The following is a 22,512-nucleotide window of genomic DNA, read 5'->3' as shown; positions in this document are numbered from 1 at the left end:
AGATTTCCAAGATCGAGGCCAACTAGGGCTGGAATAGTGAAACCATGTCTCAAAGCAAGAAATAAAACTACTTTTAATATTTGTCAAAAAAATTTCTTCCTTCCCTCTATAGAATATAATTAAAACAGTTTTATAAAATCTTGGAATTAAAATGCAAACATGATAATGAATGCCTGAAGAAAGAAATGACAATGGATGGATTCCACAGTACATGACAATTCCAAAACGCCGAGTGTGATTCACCAAGCTAGAAAAAGGAAGCCTAGGACAATGAAAAGGTCAAAATTTAAGATACTCAAACTTTCTCCTATATTGAGTACTTAAGTATGTTTTAAGGCATAGGCAGGTGGATCTCGAGGCCAATCTGGTTTACAAAGCAAGTTCCAGGACAGTCAAGCCATTACACAAAGAAATCCTATCTTGAAAAACCAAACAACAAAGTATGTTTTGTTTATACTTACTAGAGAGGAGAAAAACAGTTTTGTTTTGTTTTTGTTTTTGTTTTTTGCTTTTAGTGATAAGATGGCTAATGTACCTAAAAGGGGGAAAGGGGAACCCACTGTATCTACCTTTTTGTGGAAAAGCAACAGTTTCTCCTCTCAATGTGAGACAAATCATCAGACAAAAAAAATTTGGTTTCAGAGGCTGGAAAGACTTTTCAGAGGTTAAGAGCACTTGCTGCCCTTGCAGAGGACCAAGGTTGGTTTCCAGTACCCACATGGTGGCAGTTAATCTGACATCCTCCCTCAGGCACCAGGCACAAAAGTGGTGCATATACATATTATCATAATATTTTTAATTTAATGCAATCTTAAGCATTTTATATTTTTTGCTTGAATTTCTTATAACAGAAACAAACAACTTGATGTCTAAAAGAATTTTAGATAAGCAATTCTTCCCCCCTCCTTTTTGTTTTTTGGTTTTTTTGTTTTTCAAGACAGAGTTTCTCTGTGTAGTCCTGGCTATCCTGGAACTCACTCGGTAGACCAGGCTGGCCTCTAACCCACAGAGATCCTCCTGCCTCTGCATCCCCAGACTGAGATTAAAGGCATGCACCACCACTACAGAGCAACTCGCAATTTTTTTTCCAATTAAATGTTTTTTTTTCTACTGAAAACTTGATACTTTGTACAAATGAAGAAAAAAATCATTAAGATAATGAAATTTTGCTTGGTTCTGCTATGTCTTTACTGTGTAGTTCTAGAATACTATATAATTCCTGATGTAGAGGTATAATCAATTTAGGATTAAAATATTATCTTCTAAAATTAAGTTGTCTTGAACATGGTGGTTCACAGCTCTATTAATACCCAGGCTGAAAGAACTGCTTTGAGTTCAAGGCCAGCATGGACTACATGAGTTCCAGAAACCTGGGCTACAAAGTAATGACTGTCTCAAAAATAAAACAGCCAAATTTTCTTGAGTACAAAATGTTCAACTCTTAAAGTGTACCAAACTCTGCAGCCACAAACTGTTCTTCCAGATGTGTGGTTCACAGTTTGGTTCCAGTGTGTACTAGAGCCCACCACAAGTTCTCTTAAGTGCTCAGCCATCTATAACAGAGCCTACAGCAGAATCAGAAACCACTGACTTTTTAATTAATCAAGGGAGGCTGCCCAACTCTTACCTATCACCAAGCCTAAAAACATGAAGTCATGGAATATAACTCATTATTTGCTCAAGTTAGGTTTTGAAACAAAATCTCTGTTGGAAATCCATAATATCTGCTAAGCAGTCCTGTGAATTTTGGGATTCTAGTGTTTGAGCTCCAAATTCTTACTGCTTTGCATTTAGCTCAGTTAGGCCCTTCTAGAGATCTAGAGCGTGCACTTAGTTCCATTCTCACATATACTTCACCTTCTGCTGTTAAAAGTTACCCACAACAACGGCAGTTTCTTAGCAGCAGGTACCACAGCTGGGTCTGGAGGCGCACACTCATAACCTAGCACTGTGAAGGAGGATGTCGCAATCAGACTGACAACATATATAGTGAGACCCATCTCAGAGAAACAGAACACAACAACAGGTGTTGGTATAAAGCCTTAATGAGTATGTGAGAAACATAATATGAAATGGTACATGGGCTGACAATATGGCTCATTGGTGCTTGTCACCAAGCCTGATAACCCAAGTTTGATCCCCAGGACCCACATGGTAGAAAAAGTAATTCTCCCAGGTTGGATATCTACATGGACACCATGCCATGTGTGCCCTGCCTCCAAATAATTTAAATTTAAAGAAAAAAGGGATCGTGAAGTTTCTTGCCACTTCTTCTTATAATTTCTATCATTCCTTTTTATAAATTTCAGTTTTAAATTTGTCCATTTTCACTAGACAAAGGCAAAATTATCCATGAAAATTGAAATAATTTAAAAAGTCATAAATAGCATGAAATTGCATTTAAAATGAATCTAAGGGGTTGAAGAGATGGTTCAGCAATTAAGAGCACTTGCTGCTCTGGCCAGAATTGGGTTCCTAGTATGTTTGGATTCCTATTATTTACAACTATTCCTATTCCAATTCTAAGGGATCTTCTGCCCTCTTATGATCTGCAAGGACATCAGGTGTGACATGATACACATATCTGCATGCAAGCAGGTAAATACTCACACACACAAAAATAAAGAAATCTAGAGTTTTTTAAAATAAGATGGGCGGTGGTGGCACACGCCTTTAATCCCAGCACTCGAGAGGCAGAGGTAGGCGAATCTCTGTATGAGGTCAGTCTAGTAGTCTACAGAGCAACCCTGTCTCAAAAAACCAAAAATATTGTTAAAAAAAAAAAAAAAGAATCTGAAAAACGAACATTTGTTACCCCAAATTATCTTTACTTTTTCAACAAAAAGGAACTAAAGAAATTTCAGTCATTTTTTTTTTACATACTTCAAGGCTAGTTTCTCTTATACAGTAAACTTCAAAGCAATACAGAAACAACGGAACTGTGTGTACTTCATCACCTTCAGCAAAACTCCACATATGGGTATCTGCATAACAAGACAGCAGAATACTAACTACAAACAGGCGGACGGCACAACTGAAAAAGTCTAGCAGGTATTTCTGACTCAGCTTTTTCTACATATATTGATGTCATATGAGACGGGAAGAAAAAGGAATTAATACCAGCACCCAGATCTCACATTTGATTCTGTGATGACAATTCCAAGCACATATTTGGTACCCTTGTCAAATGTCAGGGGAGTCACTCACCGTAGTAGTCCACTCTTAAATGAGTATTTATGAGGAGAAAAGCATTTTACTTACTCTGGTCAGCATAGTTTTTTGCTTTAAGTTCAAGTTGTCTTGTTTGAGATTCTAGAGATTCCACTCGGGTTTGTAAATCCTTCTTTTCCTGTTCTTGAGAGTCTTCAAATTCAATGAATTTCTAATAAAGAACAAAACATACATTTTCAGTATTCAAATATCTTATATTTTCCAACACCTGTATTTCAAAGATAACTATTAGGGGTTGGTTAGGGGTTGGAGAGATGGTTCAAGGTTAAAAGCACTGGTTGTTCTTCTGGAGGACCCCATTCAAATTCTAGTTCCCACACGGCAGCTAACATTCTTCTGTAACTTCAGTCTCAGGGGATCCAAAGGCACCATGTACGTATGTGGTACACACACACACACACACACACACACACACACACACACACACACACACGCATGCAAAAATCCCAACATGAAAACAACAGCAAACAAGAGCTGGCAATATGGCTCAATAAAGCCATCTACCACCAAGCCTGACAACCTGAATTTGATTCCCGGAACCTCATGGTAGGAGGAGAAAATTAACTCCTGAAATTTGTCCTTTGACCTGTGCATGTAAACTATCACACACAAAATAAATTAAAAAAAAATTATACAGCTGGAGAGATGGCTCAGAGGTTAAGAGCACTGGCTGTTCTTGCTGAGGTCCTGAGTTCAATTCCCAGCAACCACATGGTGGTTCACAACCATTCATAATGAGATCTGGTGCCTCTTCTGGCCTGCAGACATATATAGACAGAACACTGTACATTAAAAAATCTTTAAAAAATAATGCCGGGCGATGGTGGCACACGCCTTTAATCCCAGCACTCGGGAGGCAGAGGCAGGCGGATCTCTGTGAGTTCGAGACCAGCCTGGTCTACAGAGCTAGTTCCAGGACAGGCTCCAAAGCCACAGAGAAACCCTGTCTCAAAAAACCAAAAAAGAAGAAGAAGAAGAAGAAGAAGAAGAAGAAGAAGAAGGAGAAGGAGAAGGAGAAGGAGAAGGAGAAGGAGAAGGAGAAGGAGAAGGAGAAGGAGAAGGAGAAGGAGAAGGAGAAGGAGAAGAAGAAATAATAATAATAATTGTATACTTGTGTGTATGCATGATGGGGGAGAGTCTTCTGTTTTGTGTTAATTTCATTGGTTAAATAAAGAGACTGCCCTGGCCCTTTAATAGGACAGAAAATTAGGTAGACGGAGTAAACAGAACAGAATGCTGGGAGAAAGAAGCTGAGTCAGGGTGTCGCCATGATTCTCCCACTCCAGACAGATGCAGGTTAAGATCTTCCCTGGTAAGCCACCTCGTGGGCTACACAGAATATTAGAAATGGGTTAATCTAGATGTGAGAGCTAGCCAAAAAGAGGCTAGAGCTAATGGGCCAAGCAGTATTTAAATGAATACAGTTTCTGTGTAATTATTTCGGGGCATAAGCCAGCCACGCGGGCGGCTGGGTGCCGGGGATGCAGCCTCGCTGCTCCTATTATAACATATGCATAAAGCAGTATCTAAGATATCTCAAAAATCATGAATTCAGTTGATTTTAAACTTTTCTAAAAATTATACCAAAGGGGGCTGGAGAGATGGCTCAGTGGTTTAGAGCACTGTCTGCTCTTCCAGAGGTCCTGAGTTCAATTCCCAGCAACCACATGGTGGCTCACAGCCATCTGTGATGAGATCTGGCGCCCTCCTCTGGCATGTGGGCATACATGGAGGCAGAATATTGTATACATAATAAATAAATAAATCTTAAAAAAAATTATACCAAAGTAAAAACAATTTATTTAGTAAGGTGCTATCATTTCACAAAGCAGACATCCAAAGGAAATACACATATCCCACTACAACTAAATCTTTTAGTAGTCTTGTAATTCAATGAGTTGATAACAAATCTTTAATCCATAGTATATACAGAAGATACAAAAATAACAGAATAATTCATATTTGCTAAGTGAGTGTTAAACAAGAGATATTGGGGTTGGGGTGTAGCTCAATGGTGTTGTGCTTGCCTAACATATGGGAGGTAGGGGTTCTACTTCCAGCACTGCAAAATAAATAAATGTGAAAGATCAACAATAAGCAATTTTGTGGATTTATCTAATGATGTAGGTTTACATTCAAAAAAGAACCTGGGCTAGAAATAACACTACCAATCAAATATAATTTAAGAAAAGATTAGTTAAATGAAATCACTAAATCTCACTCTCCTTAACTGTTATATCAGCAGTGTCTGACAACCAGTTTCTTCCTTCTGTTTGGCTTTCCTTGTTTCCCTTCTATCTTCTGGTTGCTCTTTCTTGGTAGTCTTTACTGGTTACTTCTCAATTTCTTCACACTTAAGTGCTCTATCCTTGGACACATTTTCTGTTCCATTTGTTTGTTATAATTTTTAAAACTCACATAAGTTCTTGTACATGTGTCATTGCATGTGTGTTGGAGGTTGGAGAACAATGTTGTGGAGTTTCTTCTCTCCTTCCACCTTTAGATGGGTTTTAGGGCTGGAACCCAGGACTCCAGCTTGCATTGTTGAGAAGCAATGCCTTTATCCACTAAGCTATCTTAATAGCCCTGTAAATTGTTTTTTGAAGTGGGACTTTACTAATGTTGCCCAGGTGGCCTAAAGCTCACAATCCTCCTGCCTCAGCCTCCCTCCCAAGCAGGTGGGATTACAGTGTGTGCCATAGCAACTGGCTTCCTCCTTATTCATGGTGTAGCTGTGTGTGTGCGCATACATGCACACACACATATGTGTGTATGAGCACACACATATGTTCATGTGTGAAGGCAGGTGCATCTATGGAAGTCAGAGGACAACTTCAGGTATTAGTTCAGGACAATGTTTTGTTGTTGTTCACTACTGTTTGGTGATAGGCTAGCTGACCCACCAGCCTCAAGGGATTCTTTTGTGTATGAACCTGTCTCACTATAGGAACATTGGTATTCCTATACTATCCAACCTGTACTATCTTACCTGATTTTATGTGGGCTCTTGGGATTCAAACTCAGGTCCTTATACTTGTGCAGCAGGCTCTTTACCACTTAGCCATCTCCCTGCCCCTCCTTGTTTACTCTTTTCTTTGGTAAGCTCATCTATCTATCTATCTATCTATCTATCTATCTATCTATCTATCTATCTATCTATCTATCTATCATGTGTGCAGTGTTCTGCCTGCATGCCAGAGGAGAGCACCAGATCTCATTATAGATGGTTGTGAGTCACTCTGTGGTTCCTGGGAATTGAACTCAGCACCTCTGGAAGAGCAGCCAGTGCTCTTAAGCTCTGAGCCATCTCTCCAGTCAGAGCTCATCTATTTACATTGCTTTAAATGATAACTATATGCTGACAGCTTCTAAATTTCTATATTACAAACCTAAACTTCAAATGTGTATGTTTACAGCCTATTTACATGGCAACATCATTTAGATTCTTAAACTAATACCTTAAACTTAGCGTGTTAAAACCTACCTGATCCTGTCTTGATTTCTGGTCCATTAAGTGACTGTATTCATGCCTAAAATTTTAGGGTCAACTTTGACACTTCTCTTTCCTTAATAGTTCTTATCAGATCTATCGGCAAATCTGTCTCGTATGTGACCCCTTTTCATGTTCTCCATTACAAGCCTGATCTGTGGCACCTTTATCTACTGTATGAATTATTGCTCTAGCATAGACCTCCTGAATGGTCTCTTCACTTTCTCCCTGATCCTCTACAATGCAGAATAGTGAAGTGCATCCTTTCAAACCAAGTCAGACTTTCTCTTCTGCTCAAAACCTGATGGTTTAAATTATCTACCACATCCCTTACAATGGGCCTCTTGGAACCCACACAACCTTTTTCCCACCACCTTCCTACTTGTTTGATATCAAGCTCCTTGTGAGTGTCTGTAGTATTCTGAAGCTTAGTAGTATTGTTTCATGTTATTTGGAATTCTCCTTCCCAGATAACCAATAGCTTGCTCCCTCTTTACTGCCCTTCATGCCTTTGTTCAGACATCACCTTCTTACTGAAACCTTCCTTATCTTCCTATTTACCCTCCTTACTCTTCTTCAGACCAATTATTCCCAAATCCCATACTAAATATTTTAATATTTTACCTTATGTAAATTACATAGTAATATGTGCCTGTCCTTGCCACAATGTGGGTTCCATAAAGGCACTGTTGTACGCACTGATATAACATCAGTGAGAAAAGTAATGACAGCATACAGCAGGTTCCAAAATGTTTGCTAAGCAAATCAGTAACAAAAGTTGCAGAGTAAAAACTGAAATTTACATAGAAAATGTTATAAATTACAAAGAGAAACTTTATGGTTTACTAGCTGAGGAGTATAGCCCAATGGTAGAGTACTTTCCACAGAACCAACCAAAAACAAATCAAAACCAAAGAACCACAAACATGAAAAGAGGAAAATTAAGTTTCACTAAATACACTTTGATTTCCACTAGTCCCTTCCTTTCTTCAAGTACTCCCCCTCTGTTTTCATGCCACATGAGTGTGTATGCAGTTAAGATCATGTTCTGCTGGATATTCTAAGTTTCTTCCTCCCATTCTTACCTTCCCTGACTTCCTCATCTCCTCTCCTCCAGATCTCTTCCTTTTCCCTCATAGTCCCCTTAGAGTTTCATCTCAGAGATCTGTACATATGTACATATTCACATTTAAATCTAGATTTCACAAATGAGAGAAAACTTGAGATATTTATTTCTGTGACTCTGCTTATTTCACATACCATGATCTTCAGTTCCACATTTCCTGAAAATGACATAATTTCTTTCTTCTCTATGGCCAAATAAAACTATATTTTATGTGCACACACACACACACACACTTTCTTATCTTGTCATCTACTGACTTGTTCCATAGCTTGGTTATTATAAGTGGTACAACTAGCACAACAATAAACATTCATTAGATTTAAACTGATTTTTGTTTGTTTGTTTTTTGAGACAAGGTTTCTCTGTGGCTTTGGACCCTGTCTTGGAACTCACTCTGTAGACCAGGCTGTCCTTGAACTCACAGAGATCTACCTGCCTCTGCCTTCAAGGTGCTCGGATTAAAGGCTTGTGCCACCACCACACAGCCTAAAGTGCCATTTTTAATCCTTTACTAAATTTATTAATCCTTACATGTTTTCTTTTCTCTTATTCTCTATTTTGTTTGTTTGAGGCAAGACCCCACTATGCAGCCCTTGATGACACAGAACTACTGTATAGTGCAAGCTGGCCTCACACTTGAGGTAGGTCTATTGATTCAGCCTTACAAGTGCCAGGACTGTAAACACAAGCTACCACACCTAACTCAAGCTTTTTTAATCACAACAGAAACAGTGTTTTCTGTCTACACACAATGTCCTCCTATGAGAAAATTTCTCTCCTTGTTTCATGGTAATTCTCTTCAGTCCATGTAATCTGATTGGTAGTGATTCCATCTCCCTAGTGAGAGATAAACCAGACTGCCCAAAGTCCTTTCTGGAACATTGGTCAATTATTAGGAAAAATACAACCTGTTTTTTAAAAATTATTATTGTTGTCATAATTACTGGTGTGTGTGTGTGTGTGTGTGTGTGTGTGTGTGTGTGTGTGAGAGAGAGAGAGAGAGAGAGAGAGAGAGAGACACGTATGGAAGAGGGAGCTCACATATGTCACAGAATGCAGAGGCCAGAGAAATTTGTGAAATCAATTCTTTCTTTCTACCTTTTCCTAGATTACAGAGATCAAATTCAAATTGAAAAGTTTATTGCAAGCTGGGCAGTGGTGGCGCACACCTTTAATCCCAGAACTCGAGAGGCAGGTGGCTCTCTGTTGAGTTCAGGACCAGTCTGGTCTACAAGAGCTAGTTCCATGATAGGCTCCAAAGTTACAGAGAAAACCAAAAGAAAATGAGAAAAAAGAAAAAGAAAAGCTTATTGCAGCAAGTGATGAGCCATCTCACCAGCCCTATAGTTCTTATAACTTGTATATAACATCATTTTGTCAAAAATAAAATAGGATTTTAGAAGCTTCCTTCTAATTCAAGTTGTTATATGCCACCATAGCTGGAAGCCAGAGACATCTTAAAAAAGAAACAACTCTAAATAGATACTTATGTTTAAGGACCTTTGTAACTGATTTAATATGACTTACTATCTTTCTAATGGCATGATTTTCTGAAGTTGGACACCCTGAAATATACTTGGCTCCTAGCATCAGAGCAATCATGGTGAAGTTAGAGAATTGACAAAATCATGGTGAGAAGGAAGCAGTTTTTCTATTTACTAAATGACTAATGGCTACCTCTGGAAATTCTGGCTTTCCACCCCCAGCATAAGAGTTTGCTCAACACTTACAATATGCTAAAGTATAAAACCTCTCCCCATTCTTCTCTGCCTCTGTCTCTCTCATACACTCTTTTAAGTAAGACAGGCAGACAATAAGGACCGGTGAATGGGAATCTTCTATATGTAAAATAAATACATCTTCACTAGACACCCTTTTCCATCTTAACAGCTACCAGGCCAGCAACAATATTGATGTAATTTCAGACAGAAGACTCCTGGAATCAACCAGACACTGCCAAAAAAAAGAAAAAGTGGACAATACCAACTTATGTCAAGATCTAAAGAAGAATCAGCTTTGTGATGAAGCAAAATGCTCTGTGTCCAGATGGCTCATAGGGACTGTTTTGCCCTACTGTTCTACAGAAAAACAAATTAATTCTCTTTGAAAAGGCAAACTCCCAAAGTTTAAAAAGAAAAAATCCTTAGAGGCTGCTGTTCTCTGGTATAAGATATAGGAGGCCAGCAAAGGTTGGAAAACCCTTTAAATAGTACTTTGAGTATAGCAATTGTCTAAAAACTAGCACCACTAAATAACAGGCTTACTTGCTGCCAGACAGCCTCCAAGACAAAACACCCTTACTTAGTCTGTAGAGCAGGGGGAAGAAATTATTTCCATTTTTAGTTAATTCCACACAAGCATGAAATATATCATATACAACAACAAAGGAGAATCTCAGCGTATCAAAACCCATCTCAGAGAAGCGGGGAGCTAGTGAGCAAAGTGCTCATCGCATAAGCCTGAGGACCTGTGTTCAGATGCTCAGAACTCACAAGAACACCAAGTGCAGTAATTCACGAGACAAGCGATACTCAGAGCTCACTGGTCAGACAGTCTAGACCAATCAGTGAGCTTCAAATTCAGTGAGAAAGTCCTCAAAAGGCAAGTCAGAATTTATATTGCTTCAACTAATGTATAACACTTTTCTCCCAACAAAGAGTTTCTAGATTTTGGTGGGTGTGTGTGTGTGTTTTAATTATATATTTATTATGTATACAGTGTTTTGTCTGCATGCATACCTGCAGGCCTGAGAGCGCCAGATCTCATTACAGGTGACCACCATGTGGTTGTTGGGAATTGAACTCAGGACCTCTGGAAGAGCAGTCAGACTGAGCCATCTTTCCAGCCTGTATGTTTGTTTTTATACTGGGGAATTTTAAAAAATGTTTTAGTAAGATTTTTGCTTCAATATCTTTAGGAAAAAAATCCTAAACTCTGGTGGTATAAACAAACAAAAAAGGTGGAGAATGAAGAGGAAGACAGCAACCTCTGACATCAGAGGCCACCAGCCTCTGACCTACACACACACACACACACACACACACACACACACACACACACGTAAAAAAGGGGGACAACGACTACAAGTTAAAGAAACTTTAAGCCGGGCGGTGGTGGCACACGCCTTTAATCCCAGCATTCGGGAGGCAGAGGCAGCCGGATCTCTGGGAGTTCGAGGCCAGCCTGGTCTACAAGAGCTAGTTCCAGGACAGGAACCAAAAAGCTACGGAGAAACCATGTCTCGAAAAATAAAATAAAATCTAAAAAACAAACAAGCAAACAAAAAAGGGATAGGACCAGTGAAACGGCTCAGTGGGAAAAGGCACTTGCCAACAAGCATAATCACCTGAGCTCAATTCCCAGGACTAACGCCATGGAAGACGAGAACCAATTTCTTCAAGTTGCCCTCTAACTTCCACGTGGGATGTGTCATGTGGTTAGTAACAGTCAGAGAAGCAAGTGAAAGAGAAGAAGTGATACTTAGAGACGTGTGATTTGGCTGTATTGAGATAAAAGGGCCAGTGTGATGGCTCAGTGGGTAAAGGAGCTTTCCACTAGCCTTAGCAACTTAAATTTTGTCTTTGGAAGCTGCATGACTGACTCCCCCAAGTTGTCCTCTCATCTCCACAAACAAGTCTTGCACTCGCACATGTGCGCACACACAATAAAATGTAATAAATAGCAAATAAAAAAACAAAACCCACAGAAAAAGGACAGTAATATTTTGAAATGATAAATCCATAATGGTAGCATTTTGTCCTATTTAAATATTTCTTCATAGCTGGAGAGAGGGCTCAGCAGTTAAGAGTACTTGATTGCAGCCGGGTGCTGGTAGTACATGCCTTTAATCCCAGCTCTCTGGAGGCAGACACAAGCAGATCTCTGAGTCTGAGGCCAGTCTGGTCTACAGAGTGATTCCAGGTAGCTAGGGCTACAAGGAGAAACCCTGTCTCAAACAACCTAAAAATCCTTTACAAAAAAAAAAAAAAATGCTGGAGAGATGGCTCAGAGGTTAAGAACATTGCTTCCAAAGGTCCTGAGTTCAATACCCAACAACCACATAGTGGCTCACAACCATCTATAATAAGATCTGGTGCCCTCTTCTGGTGTGCAGGCAAACATGCAGACAGAACACTATATACATAATAAATAAAAATCTAAAAAAAAAAAAAAAAAGACTTGGTTGCTCTAGTAGAGAACACAGGTTCAATTCCAAGCACCTATATGGTGATTCACAACACTCTGTAACTCTAGCCCCAGGAGATCCAGTGCCTTCTTCTGACCTCAGTTTTTCTGTCTATAAATAAGTCAAAAGATTTAAGTATGGAAGAACTTTTTGGAAGTTTGGAAGTTTTAGCTTAACTTGGTAGCAACAGTAAGGGACAAAAATTTGAATGCACAAAGAAAACTTTAAATGCTTAGGCTTAGTAACTTGACCTTTAAATATTTATCCATTTAACCAAAAAGACACTTATTTAGTGCCCACTGACTCCCCAGTTTGGTGGAAAAATAAAAGCACTATGTTAGTCTGATATAATAGGTGAAGTGCTAAGAGAAGGGAAAGACACTTCATTGTGGGAAGATATGAAACCACCATAACCCATAGTTGGGACCTAAAAGGCAATCCAGAATTGCATCCTACAACAAATACAATCAATCAGTCAATAGGTAGAATTGGGATGGAACAATAACTCAGCAGCTAAGCCTGACAACTTGAGTTCAATCCTAGGAAGTCAAAAGATGTTACTTTGGGGAAGAAGTTATATGCTTTTATTTCCACAGGAAATGAGAGGCTGTGGATTCATTCCAGGTTGATATGGATCAGGTTTGATCAGAAAGACCCCCTGAAAATCCTGGCTACAGACATAAAGAAATAAACTAGAAAAACCACAAAACATATAATGTATATTTTACCTGCTCAAAAGTAAACAAAAAAATCTTTGACTAACTTGTATTCAACATAGTCTATACTTATACTAATACAGATATTATGTTACTTCTAAAAGTTTATGTATTTTCAGAGCAAGGGGACCAAACACCAATGAAAACAAATGGTCCAGGTGATCCAGTATCTCAAAATGCCTCTGTTCTGCATTCAAAACAGCTTCTAGGCTGCTGAGATGGTCCAGCCTCACAAACTACTCCAGCCAAGATTTAACCATTATCCTGAATTTTCTCAGGGCCCCCCAAAGATGCCAATGCCCCCAGACAACAGGAAGTAGTTTAGAAAATGACACCCACATTCCCAAAAGATTGTTTATGGGTGTTTGTTATCATTTAAGGGGGGTTGGTTACAAATTGTAATTGGTCTTAGCAAAAAAAAAAAAAAAAGCTAAACAAAAGAGAGAAATTCAAAGATCTCTTTACAAAGGAAAAAGGGGGATATGATGTAGGAATGATAGGAAAAAAGGTAGATTATTGAATATACTTTAATCCAGAAAACAACTATTAATATCAAAATATTTTATGTTGGTATGGATTTGGACTTATTAATACAAATTTAAAGTTATTTTTATACTGTATGTATGTTTCTACTCTTGTTTGAGGTATTGTACCTGTATACCTCGTACCTATGAAGCTCATTTAATTATTCAATGTGAACTTTTAGTCTTTGAAAGCTATTTAGGATAATATAGAAATATGGGTTAATAGTCACCTATAACTATCAAACGTACAGTCATGTTAGTTATGTTTTCTAGATCACAGAGAGATATATTTTAGATATATAATCTTCAAACACAGTGAGATATGTTTGCTCCTGGCAACACCAATTTACTTCAGAGAAAATTATGGGCACTGAAGAACATCAACATAGATTTTGCTTTCTTTATAGAAAAACTAGTCATTTGGGGAGAAAAATCTGCCCTTGCTTCAATTGCTGATAGTACACTGTCCAAACTGGACCAGCAGGATGCAAAAAAAAAAAAAAGTAACTGCCAAAATTTGGCAAGACAAGGTAGGACAGTCCTTCAAAATTCCCTGTTTCTCAGAAAAGTCTGTCAAATATACTAGGCCAGTAGGCCAATGATGGATGCCCCAATGTTACAGAACTCTGGATGACTATCCAGGCAGTCAGATATCCCTGACATGAGGTAACATTTCATCCTTCTGGAGTCTTTGATAGAGTTGAAGACTAGATAGTCAGTTTTCCTTAGTTATGATAAAAGGTAAATTAGGTATAAAACTTGAGATAAAGATAACACAGAGAAGCCCTGTCTCGAACCCCCCAAAACACAAAGATAAGATAAATAATATTTTCTCAAGTTTTGCCAAATATAAATGGACTGGATATTGTAACTGTAATTTTTACTTGATAAATTTGTTGTATATAATTTTACTATGTTAAAGTTAAAACCTTCCTTTTTAACTATACAAAAGGGGAAATGCTGTGGAACATTCTTTGTACACTGTAAATATATATTGCCTTCACTGTTTATAAAAAGCTGATTGGCTGATGGCTAGGCAGTATTTTCAGGGCAGAAAGAATGCCTGGAAGAAGGAGGATGGAGTCAGAGGATTCACCAGCCAAACACAGAGAGGAAATAGGAAGTATGAGATGAAAGAGAAGTAAAGCCACATGACAAAATGTAGAATATAAATGGGTTAATTTAAGTTGTAAGAGCTAGTTAGGCCGGGCAGTGGTGGTGCATGCCTTTAATCCCAGCACTTGGGAGGCAGAGGCAGGAGGATCTCTGTGATTTCAAGGCCAGCCTAGTCTACAAGAGCTAGTTGCAGGACAGGCACCAAAGCTACACAAAAAAACTCTGTCTCAAAAAAAAATTTAAAAAAATTAAAAGCTAGTTAGTAATAAGCCTGAGCTATTGGGCAAGCATTTATAATTAATCATAAGTCCCTGAGTGATTATTTGGAAGTGGGCTAGCAGAAAAGAGCTAATCAGTAGTTCCAATGAAAAACGCTGCTTACAAGTAGTCTGGGATACATAAGATCCTAAAAAGTAAAGGCCAGTGAAATGGGTGAAAAATGCTTGTAGCATAGGGCAGTGGTCCCAAGCACTTGGGAGGCAGGTGGATCTCTGTGAGTTCAAGGCAGTCTAATCTACAAAGTGAGTTCCAGATCAGCCAGGGCTGTCACACAGAGAAACTCTGTCTCTAAAAACCGAAGGGAAAAAAAAAAGCTTGCTGCCAAGCCTAATGACCCTGTTTGATTCCATAATCCTTGGAACCAACTAGGTAAATCCAAGGTCTACACCACCATGGCTGGTAGAAAGTTTTTTTTTTTGTTGTTGTTGTTCGTTTGCTTGTTTTTCCAGACAGGGATTCCCTATAGCTTTGAAGCCTGTCCTGTCCTGGTAGATAATGGGTGGAACTATAAAGATGACTGTGCAGTTAAAAGTGCTTGCTGCACAATCATGAAGAGTCAAGTTCAAATCCCAGCACCCACATAACAAGCAAGGTGTCACACCTATGACTGTAATTACCTCTAAGAAATTCAAGACAGAAAATCACTGGGGCTTGCTGGCTCTAGCCTAGTTGAGAAAATACACCGCAGGTTCAGGAGAAATTCTACCTTACAAGAATAGGCAGAGCCAGGTGGTGGCGGTGCACGATTAAGCCTTTAATCCCAGCACTCGGGAGGCAGAGGCAGGCGGATCTCTGTGAGTTGGAGGCCAGCCTGATCTACAAGAGCTAGTTCCAGGACAGGCTCTAAAGCTACAGAGAAACTCTATCTCAAAAAACCAAAAAGAAAAGAAAAAAGAAAAAAAAAGAATAGGCAGAAAGTGGTAGAGAACACTAAAGACCTTGTTCTAGCCTTCCCGTGCATATATAGGCGCATGCACTCACACATACTGACAAACAAAAACCAAGCCTGAAATGGTGGCATGGTACATGTTTATAATACTAGAAACTTGGGAGGTAGAAGCAGGAAGGATTGTTAATTCAAGATTATTCTTGACTCCATAGTGACTTCTAGGGTAGCCTGGACTACACAAAGCTGCTTTCCAGAAGTGAAAGGAAGCATTCCAAAATGATGCTGACCTTTTCTAAAGAATAAAGAGGTTAGCACCAAAGTTGATTCTTTGAAAAGAGAGGGACCGACCCTTTGTTCCACTGAAGATACAAAACAGCATTTTATTATACTTATATGAAGCAGAGCTCAGGTTTAATAACGATTTTTAACACATACTTAAGCATTAGGGTTAAGAGAAAAAAAGTATCTGAGAAAGTAAGATACACCCAATGTGGGCTTCCCTAAGACTGAGTCATAGTGATGGTGGTGCATGCCTTTAATCCCAGCACTCAGGAGACGGAGGTAGGCAGATCTCTATGAGTTTGAGGTCAGCCTGGTCTACAGAGTGAGCTCCCGGACAGCCAGGGGTACACAGAGAAACCCTGTCTTAAAAAACCAAACCAACCAAAAGAAACAAACAAAAAAGAGTTCAAACTTTGGATCCAGGCTCTTCAAGATTCACCCATATAGAGTATTTTATTTTTTAAATTTATACATTTTATTTTTATGTGTATATATGTTCCTGAGTGTATGTATGTGTACCACATGCATGCATGAGCTAGAGGATGTCATAAGAGATCATATCCTCCAGAACTGGAGTTACAGGCCAATGTGAGCAGCCATGTGGGTGCTAGAAATCTATCTGACTCACAGAATTTAGAATCACCTGAGGGATAGGCCTCCAGGAATACTGTGAATGATTATTTTGACTACATTGTTAATTGATGTTGGAAGACCCACTTTACTGTGGGCAAGAACATTCCCTAGGCAAGGCTTCTGGACTATATAAAAAAGAGCAAGCTGAAACTTATAAGCATGCATTCATCCATCTGATTCTGACTGTGGGATCACTGTAACCAGCCTGCTGCAGGCTCCTGCTACCTTGACTTCCTTGACATGATGGACTAATAGACCTTTTAGGTTGCTTTTTCTTTTCTTTTAATGATTTATGCGTATAAATATTTTGCCTGCATGTTATATGTGTACACCATATGTGTGAACTTGTTGCCCATGGAGGTCAGAAAAGGGCATCCGATCCCCTGAAACGTTACAGATTTGTGTGCCACCATGTGGGTGATGGGAATCAAACCTGGGTCCCATGTAAGAGCAACAAGTGCTCTTACCTGCTGAGCCATATCTTCAGTCCCCCTTAGGTTGCTTTTACCAGAATGGTTTATCACATAAACAAGAAAAGAAACAGGCATTCAGGTTCACTGAAACTATAAATGAATGAATGAATGAATAAATATAGGTTTGTACACAGAAGTACAGTGATCAAGGAGGTAGAAGGCATGGATATATCCTGGAGTCGAATTATAGGCAATTGTCAGCTGCCTATATGGGTACTAGGAGCTGAACTCAGGTCCTCTGGAAGAGCAGTATCTGCTCTTGACCACTAAGCCATCTCTCCAATTCCTAAGAATTATTTCTGTTTTATTACGTGTATGTATGTTTGCTTGTGGGTATGTGCATGTGACCGCAGGGGCCAAAGAGCCTTTAGGCCTCAGATCCCCCTTGTCAGATGTGAGCTGCCGAATAGGGGTTCTGAGAACAGAACGTGGGTCCTCTGCAAGAGCAGTACCAGCCCTTAACTGCTGAACCATCTCTTCAGCCCCTTATAACCCAAGTTTGATCCCCAAGACAAAAATGGTAGACTGGAAGAACTGACCTCTCACCTCTGCACATGAGCCTTGGTAAACATCCACCCATCCTCAAGCATGCTCACATAAATAAACAGTATATGTTTGAAAAATGAGCCAGACACGGTAATACACTCCTATAATTCCAGAACCCAGAAAGCTAAGACACAATTGTCAGTTCTAGGCCAGGCTTGGAAAAAGACCAGTTCCATATATATATGAAATAAAGAAAAGAAAGCAAATAAATGGACTCACAAGGCTCGCACAGTACATAACAGATAAGAAAGTCTCATGAAAAAGTGAAATTTAAACTGACATGTAGTTGACTGACAGAAACTAGCTGGGAATGACAGTACAAGCTTATAATCTCACGACTTGGAAGGCGGAGGCAAGAAGATTTCAAGTTCAAGGCTAATGTGGACAAGAGCAAGTTTACAAGTAGAAAGAAAGCACAGGTCAGGATAAAAGGAAGAAGGTAGGGATGAAGGAAAAGAAAAAAGAAAAGGGAGGGAGAAAAGGAAAGAGGAAGGGAGGAGCTAGCCAGGTCAGGCTCTGAGGGGAAGACGTTGTATGACAAGGATATAACATGAGCAAAAGCATCTGCTGTGCCTGGGTTAGAGAAAGATGCGTGTCAGAGAACCCAGAGGGAAGAGTGGCAGATGCAAGGCTTTATTAGCATTTGAAGCTGGCACAAATATATCTAAACCCTGCCTCTGTGTATTTTGTTTGCTGTTATTTGGTGCTGGTGTTTAACTTTTGTAACGCCGGGGATTGAACCCAGTTCGAATAGACAGGCACTCTACCACTGAGCTATGTTCCAGTTCCTAAAACAGCTCCAAAGGAGTCACTGAAACATAACCATGCACACAATTCAAATAAAAGCAAAAACAGTGGAGTATATTCAAATTAAGTACAACCATTATGAGAGATTACATTTCTGCCTCCTTCCTGGCAATTTCTGCAGGCAAGACATTACAGTACCTCCCAGACCCCTTAACACCCTCTTCATTTCCATACCTCCCCAAATTTCCACAAAGAGCCAGAATTTACTTTACACTCTAGAGATGGACAACCATCATGCTTTCAAATTACTTTGGCTGTCAATACCCTCCATGGAGCACTTCTGCTATAAGAGCATGCTCTTAATCTGAGTTAAAGGCATTGAGCATTCAGGGAGAGAATTAAAGAATCCACTCTGTGCATTGGCCTGGAAGAGTAAACTTCTAGGGACAGGCAAAACAGCTTATCATCTTACATGAGTGCTGGTGATGAAGTAGTTTTATGTTTGTGGTCTGGGAAGCGGTTCAACTAGAATTTCATCAATATTCTCAATTCAAAGGCTTTTTATGGAGATCTGAAATATGTAACTTAAAAAGTATAAACTTTAGCTGGGCGGTGGTGGCACACGCCTTTAATCCCAGCACTCGGGAGGCAGAGGCAGACGGATCTCTGTGAGTTCGAGGCCAGTCTGGTCTACAAGAGCTAGTTCCAGGACAGGAACCAAAAGCTACAGAGAAACCCTGTCTCGAAAAATAAAAAATAAAAAAAATAAAAAGTATAAACTTTAAAGAAACTCAGTGAATAGCCTATTTTAAGGTCATTTACTTAAGAAATTAAATATAAACAGAGTCTAGTACTTTTATTTTCTGATTCTGCACTCTGTGACAGATGGTTTTCTGGCATTTTACCTGTTTACACGGATGACAGGAGTCTAAGGCTGATGAGAACACTTCGCTTTACCAGAGGTGATGGGCACATTGGGCCAGCTCTTGACCTCTGCGTACCTGTGGCCCCACTCTCTTCCAATTGCATCCACACCATGGCAAAGGCCTATTTCAGCACCAACAAGTGGCAAGCCACTTCAAAGGCCTTGATCTGTTTTATAAACAGAGCTGAGAAACTAACAGAAATTGTGATCTCATCTTTTTTTTTTCAACCCTTCCCTACCTGTATATTTTGGATACACTCTTGAAATAAAGTCAATTTTGTTTGGCAAATTCAATGTCATCCTTTTAAGACAGGGGGACTGCAAAATCGAGTAGAGAGCACCACTATAATTGGAATTTCTTAAAAAAAATAATAATCGTTTGCCTGAAGAGATGCACACAACAAAAACTTTTAGAAGGTGCTGCCTACTTAATACTAGGAAATGAGCTGGCAGACAAATCTCACATCCTCCAAACCTGTCACGAAATTTCGAAAAACAACACGTGGTCCCTTCAATAATTAGTTTCCTTCAATCAACATGTATTTAGCTAGGTGTACTAGATGTCTTGGAAGCAAAACAAGGAGGGTATTTTGACTGCCAAAGAAAAGTTCCTTAGAAACAATGCCAAGGCACTCAACCCGAAGGCTAAAATCCTTAACTTGCTCAAAAAGCCAGAGGATCATTTACAGCCCAGTGTTCCAAAAGGCTCACATTCAGGTGAGAGGACAAAGGTCACTGCTCAGGTGTTCAAGCTAAGAGCCAGCCAAGTGCACTCGTAAACTGCAGTATGCAAAGCAAACGCAGACAGAAGTGTTGCAACACGCACCCACACCTCCTCAACCCCGCCCCCCAGTCGTCTTTATAAATAGAGGAGGCTGTGAGGGAACTGTCCAAGGTTACCACCTGATACGAAGGGAATGCCTCGGTGAGGAGCATTCGTAAAGAAAACGAGCGAACTTTATGTTCTTACAGGGCACTGCTATTCCACATCTAAGCGGCTGACAAAGTGTTAAGCAAGGTACATGAGGCATAAAAATAAGACTTCCTTCTCAAGAGGCTTTAAATGTCAAGAAGCAATTGACCGAAAGAGGGAGATCTCTAACTTCCCAAAGCAGCAGCCCCCTGGAAAGGTACCAGAGGCAGCGGAACTCACAGGCAGGACGGTACTGCCCCCCTCCCCAATGCTAAAAGTTTAAACAGGCACCCGACAGGCCTACGGTGGTCGGAAACTTCCCTAAACAAGAAGCAACCAGACGCCCGCAAGTCTCCGCCCTCGGGCAGCCCCAGGTGCCCTCCTGCCAGGGTGTCGCTTCCTCCCCGGGCCTTCTCTGCCACTTCACCCCTCTCCAGGACACTCGCTGGCCTGCCTGGGCTTCCAGTGCCGGCCGGGGTCCCGGAGTCCCGAGAGGCTGGGGAGCATCTCCCGGGGCCCTGGCCTCAGGCCTGCCCTTCGGAGGCCATCCCGGCGCGCCCAGCGTCCACAGCCGGGCCGCGACCCCCGCCCCCGCCGCCGATGGCCCTCACCTCCTCGGCGTGCTTGCGCAGCGCCTTCTCCCGCTCGTACTGGGTGATGAGCTGCTCGTTGTCGTCCCGCAGCAGCTCCAGCTCCACCTGGTGCTCCTGGTCCTGCGCGAACACCGAGTCCAGGTTCTCCAGCACGGCCACCACCAGTGGCATCAGCTCCTTGACCACCTCCTCATCGTAGCGCCCGATAAGCCGCTCGAACTCACGGTAGATGGAGCCGGCCAGGCCGGACACCCGCTCTGACATCACGGCCCCGGAGCCGCCGGGCTCCTCCTGGTACACCACACCGTCCTCCAGCTCCATGGTGGCAGGCGGGCGGTCCCGGGCGTCGCCGGCTGAGGGGCGGCACGGGCCCGCACGGGACGGGCACGGCGGAGGCTGGGGCTGGGCCCCGCGGGATGGGGGCCGGGGCCCGGGCCGAGGAGGGGAGGGGTGGGGTAAGCGCACTCACCCCAACCGCCGCTGCACCAACTGCCGGGGCGGCCCGGCCGCGCGCGCTCCGCGTCACCCGTGGGGCGGGGCCGGCGCCGCGTCGCCCCGGTGGGCGGGGCCCCCGCGGGAGGCCAGGCGCGGCCGGAGGCGGGGCCTTGCAGCTGCGTGCGCCGGCTGTGACGCCAACACCCAGCGCCGCGCGGGTTTGAGGCGCGAGGTGGACGGAGTTACTGCGGGAGGGTGGGTTGGCTGGGCGCTCCCAAAGGAAAGGGAGGGGCTCTGGAGGGTGACAACTCTTTGCAGAGGGTGAGCGTCCTCTTCCCTACAGCTCACGCAGCGCCTTCAAGATGCGCCAGACGTTTGGCCCCTGTTTCACAGACAAAGAAACTAGGCCCAGGCTGTGGGTTAGTCAAGGTCACGCAGCTAGAGCAGGAAAGAGAGCCGGGACTGCAACCACTTCCTACGGAGAATTCCAGACTCAGAGAAGAAGGAAAACAATCGCAGTTAAGAGAAAGGACTGTCTAAAGGCTAAGGCTGCCTCGAGTAATCTCATACTGTTTAGGGCTAGAGAGGAGTAGGGATAGCTTTAACCAGAAGTGCAAAGCATCTGGAGAAGCGAAAGTGAGTGTCACTTATAGCATTTTTCCAAACACTGGGTGTCTCTGCTCCCCGCCCACGAAAGGCATTTCTAGGCTGCAGCCAACCACCCCACCCCCTCTCTGATCTTGGAAGGAGGCGGAGCCAGTAAGTGAGAAGAAGGGAAGCTAGGAGGATATGGGGTGGAGTCAGTGGTGGGAATAGATCCCGTGACGTGAGGTCACTCCGCTTGGGAGTGCGTCATTTATGGGGAATGCCACAACACCCAAGCCCTGGGCAGACTGAGTCAAAGATCACTTCCCTGTATTCTCATTTCCCATCCTCAAGTTGGCCGGAAGGCACTCCTAAAAGCGCCTTCTCTTTGCCATAGGTGACTCAGAAAAAACCGACTCCCACTCATCTAAAAATAAGGGAAGTTATTGGGGAGAAAATCGGCCACCTCCTGGGGTTCTAAATACCCTCAATTTAGTGTTTAGAGGATCCAGAAAGTCACCAAAGCCTCCTACTTTTTTGATCTTCCCAGAAACCACCAAAAGTGCTATGGAGGTTGAACAAGGGCCAATCTATAAACGCAAAAAGAAAAAGATGAAAACTGGGATCAGGACTAACTTTGTGTTTGTTTTGCCCATTTCTCTCACCACCGCTACACTACCCCTTAGTTTGAGGTCTCACCCTTACCCCCTGTGTATATCCAGGTTATAGGAATGCTGCCCAGTTAGGTGAGTGTGAATCCAAAGTAGCCTATCTCTTTCTTTTTTTTTCAAACTTTTATGTGGGTCTTGAGGAAGGTTGTTTC

General features: G+C 41.6%; 1 protein-coding gene across 1 annotated transcript in view; it reads right to left on the bottom strand.

The window, feature by feature from the left end:
• The window catches only part of Spag9 (sperm associated antigen 9), a 125,815-nt gene extending 104,627 nt beyond the window's left edge, over nucleotides 1-21,188 (bottom strand). Inside the window, exons 1-2 of the mRNA XM_050156765.1 lie at nucleotides 20,688-21,188; nucleotides 3,262-3,382 (exon numbers count right to left, since the gene is read on the bottom strand). Of these exons, the coding sequence (XP_050012722.1) occupies nucleotides 3,262-3,382; nucleotides 20,688-20,990 (424 nt within the window). The 5' untranslated portion in view covers nucleotides 20,991-21,188. The remainder of the gene's footprint in view (nucleotides 1-3,261; nucleotides 3,383-20,687) is intronic.
• Between the last annotated feature and the right edge of the window lie 1,324 nt (nucleotides 21,189-22,512).

Source organism: Alexandromys fortis, unplaced genomic scaffold (genome assembly GCF_014885135.2).
Source record: "Alexandromys fortis isolate MF-2015 unplaced genomic scaffold, M_Fortis_MF-2015_v1.1 scaffold_31, whole genome shotgun sequence".
Classification (NCBI taxonomy): domain Eukaryota; kingdom Metazoa; phylum Chordata; class Mammalia; order Rodentia; family Cricetidae; genus Alexandromys; species Alexandromys fortis.
Note: the sequence above shows the minus strand (reverse complement) of the source record. Positions and strands in the feature narration are given on the sequence as shown.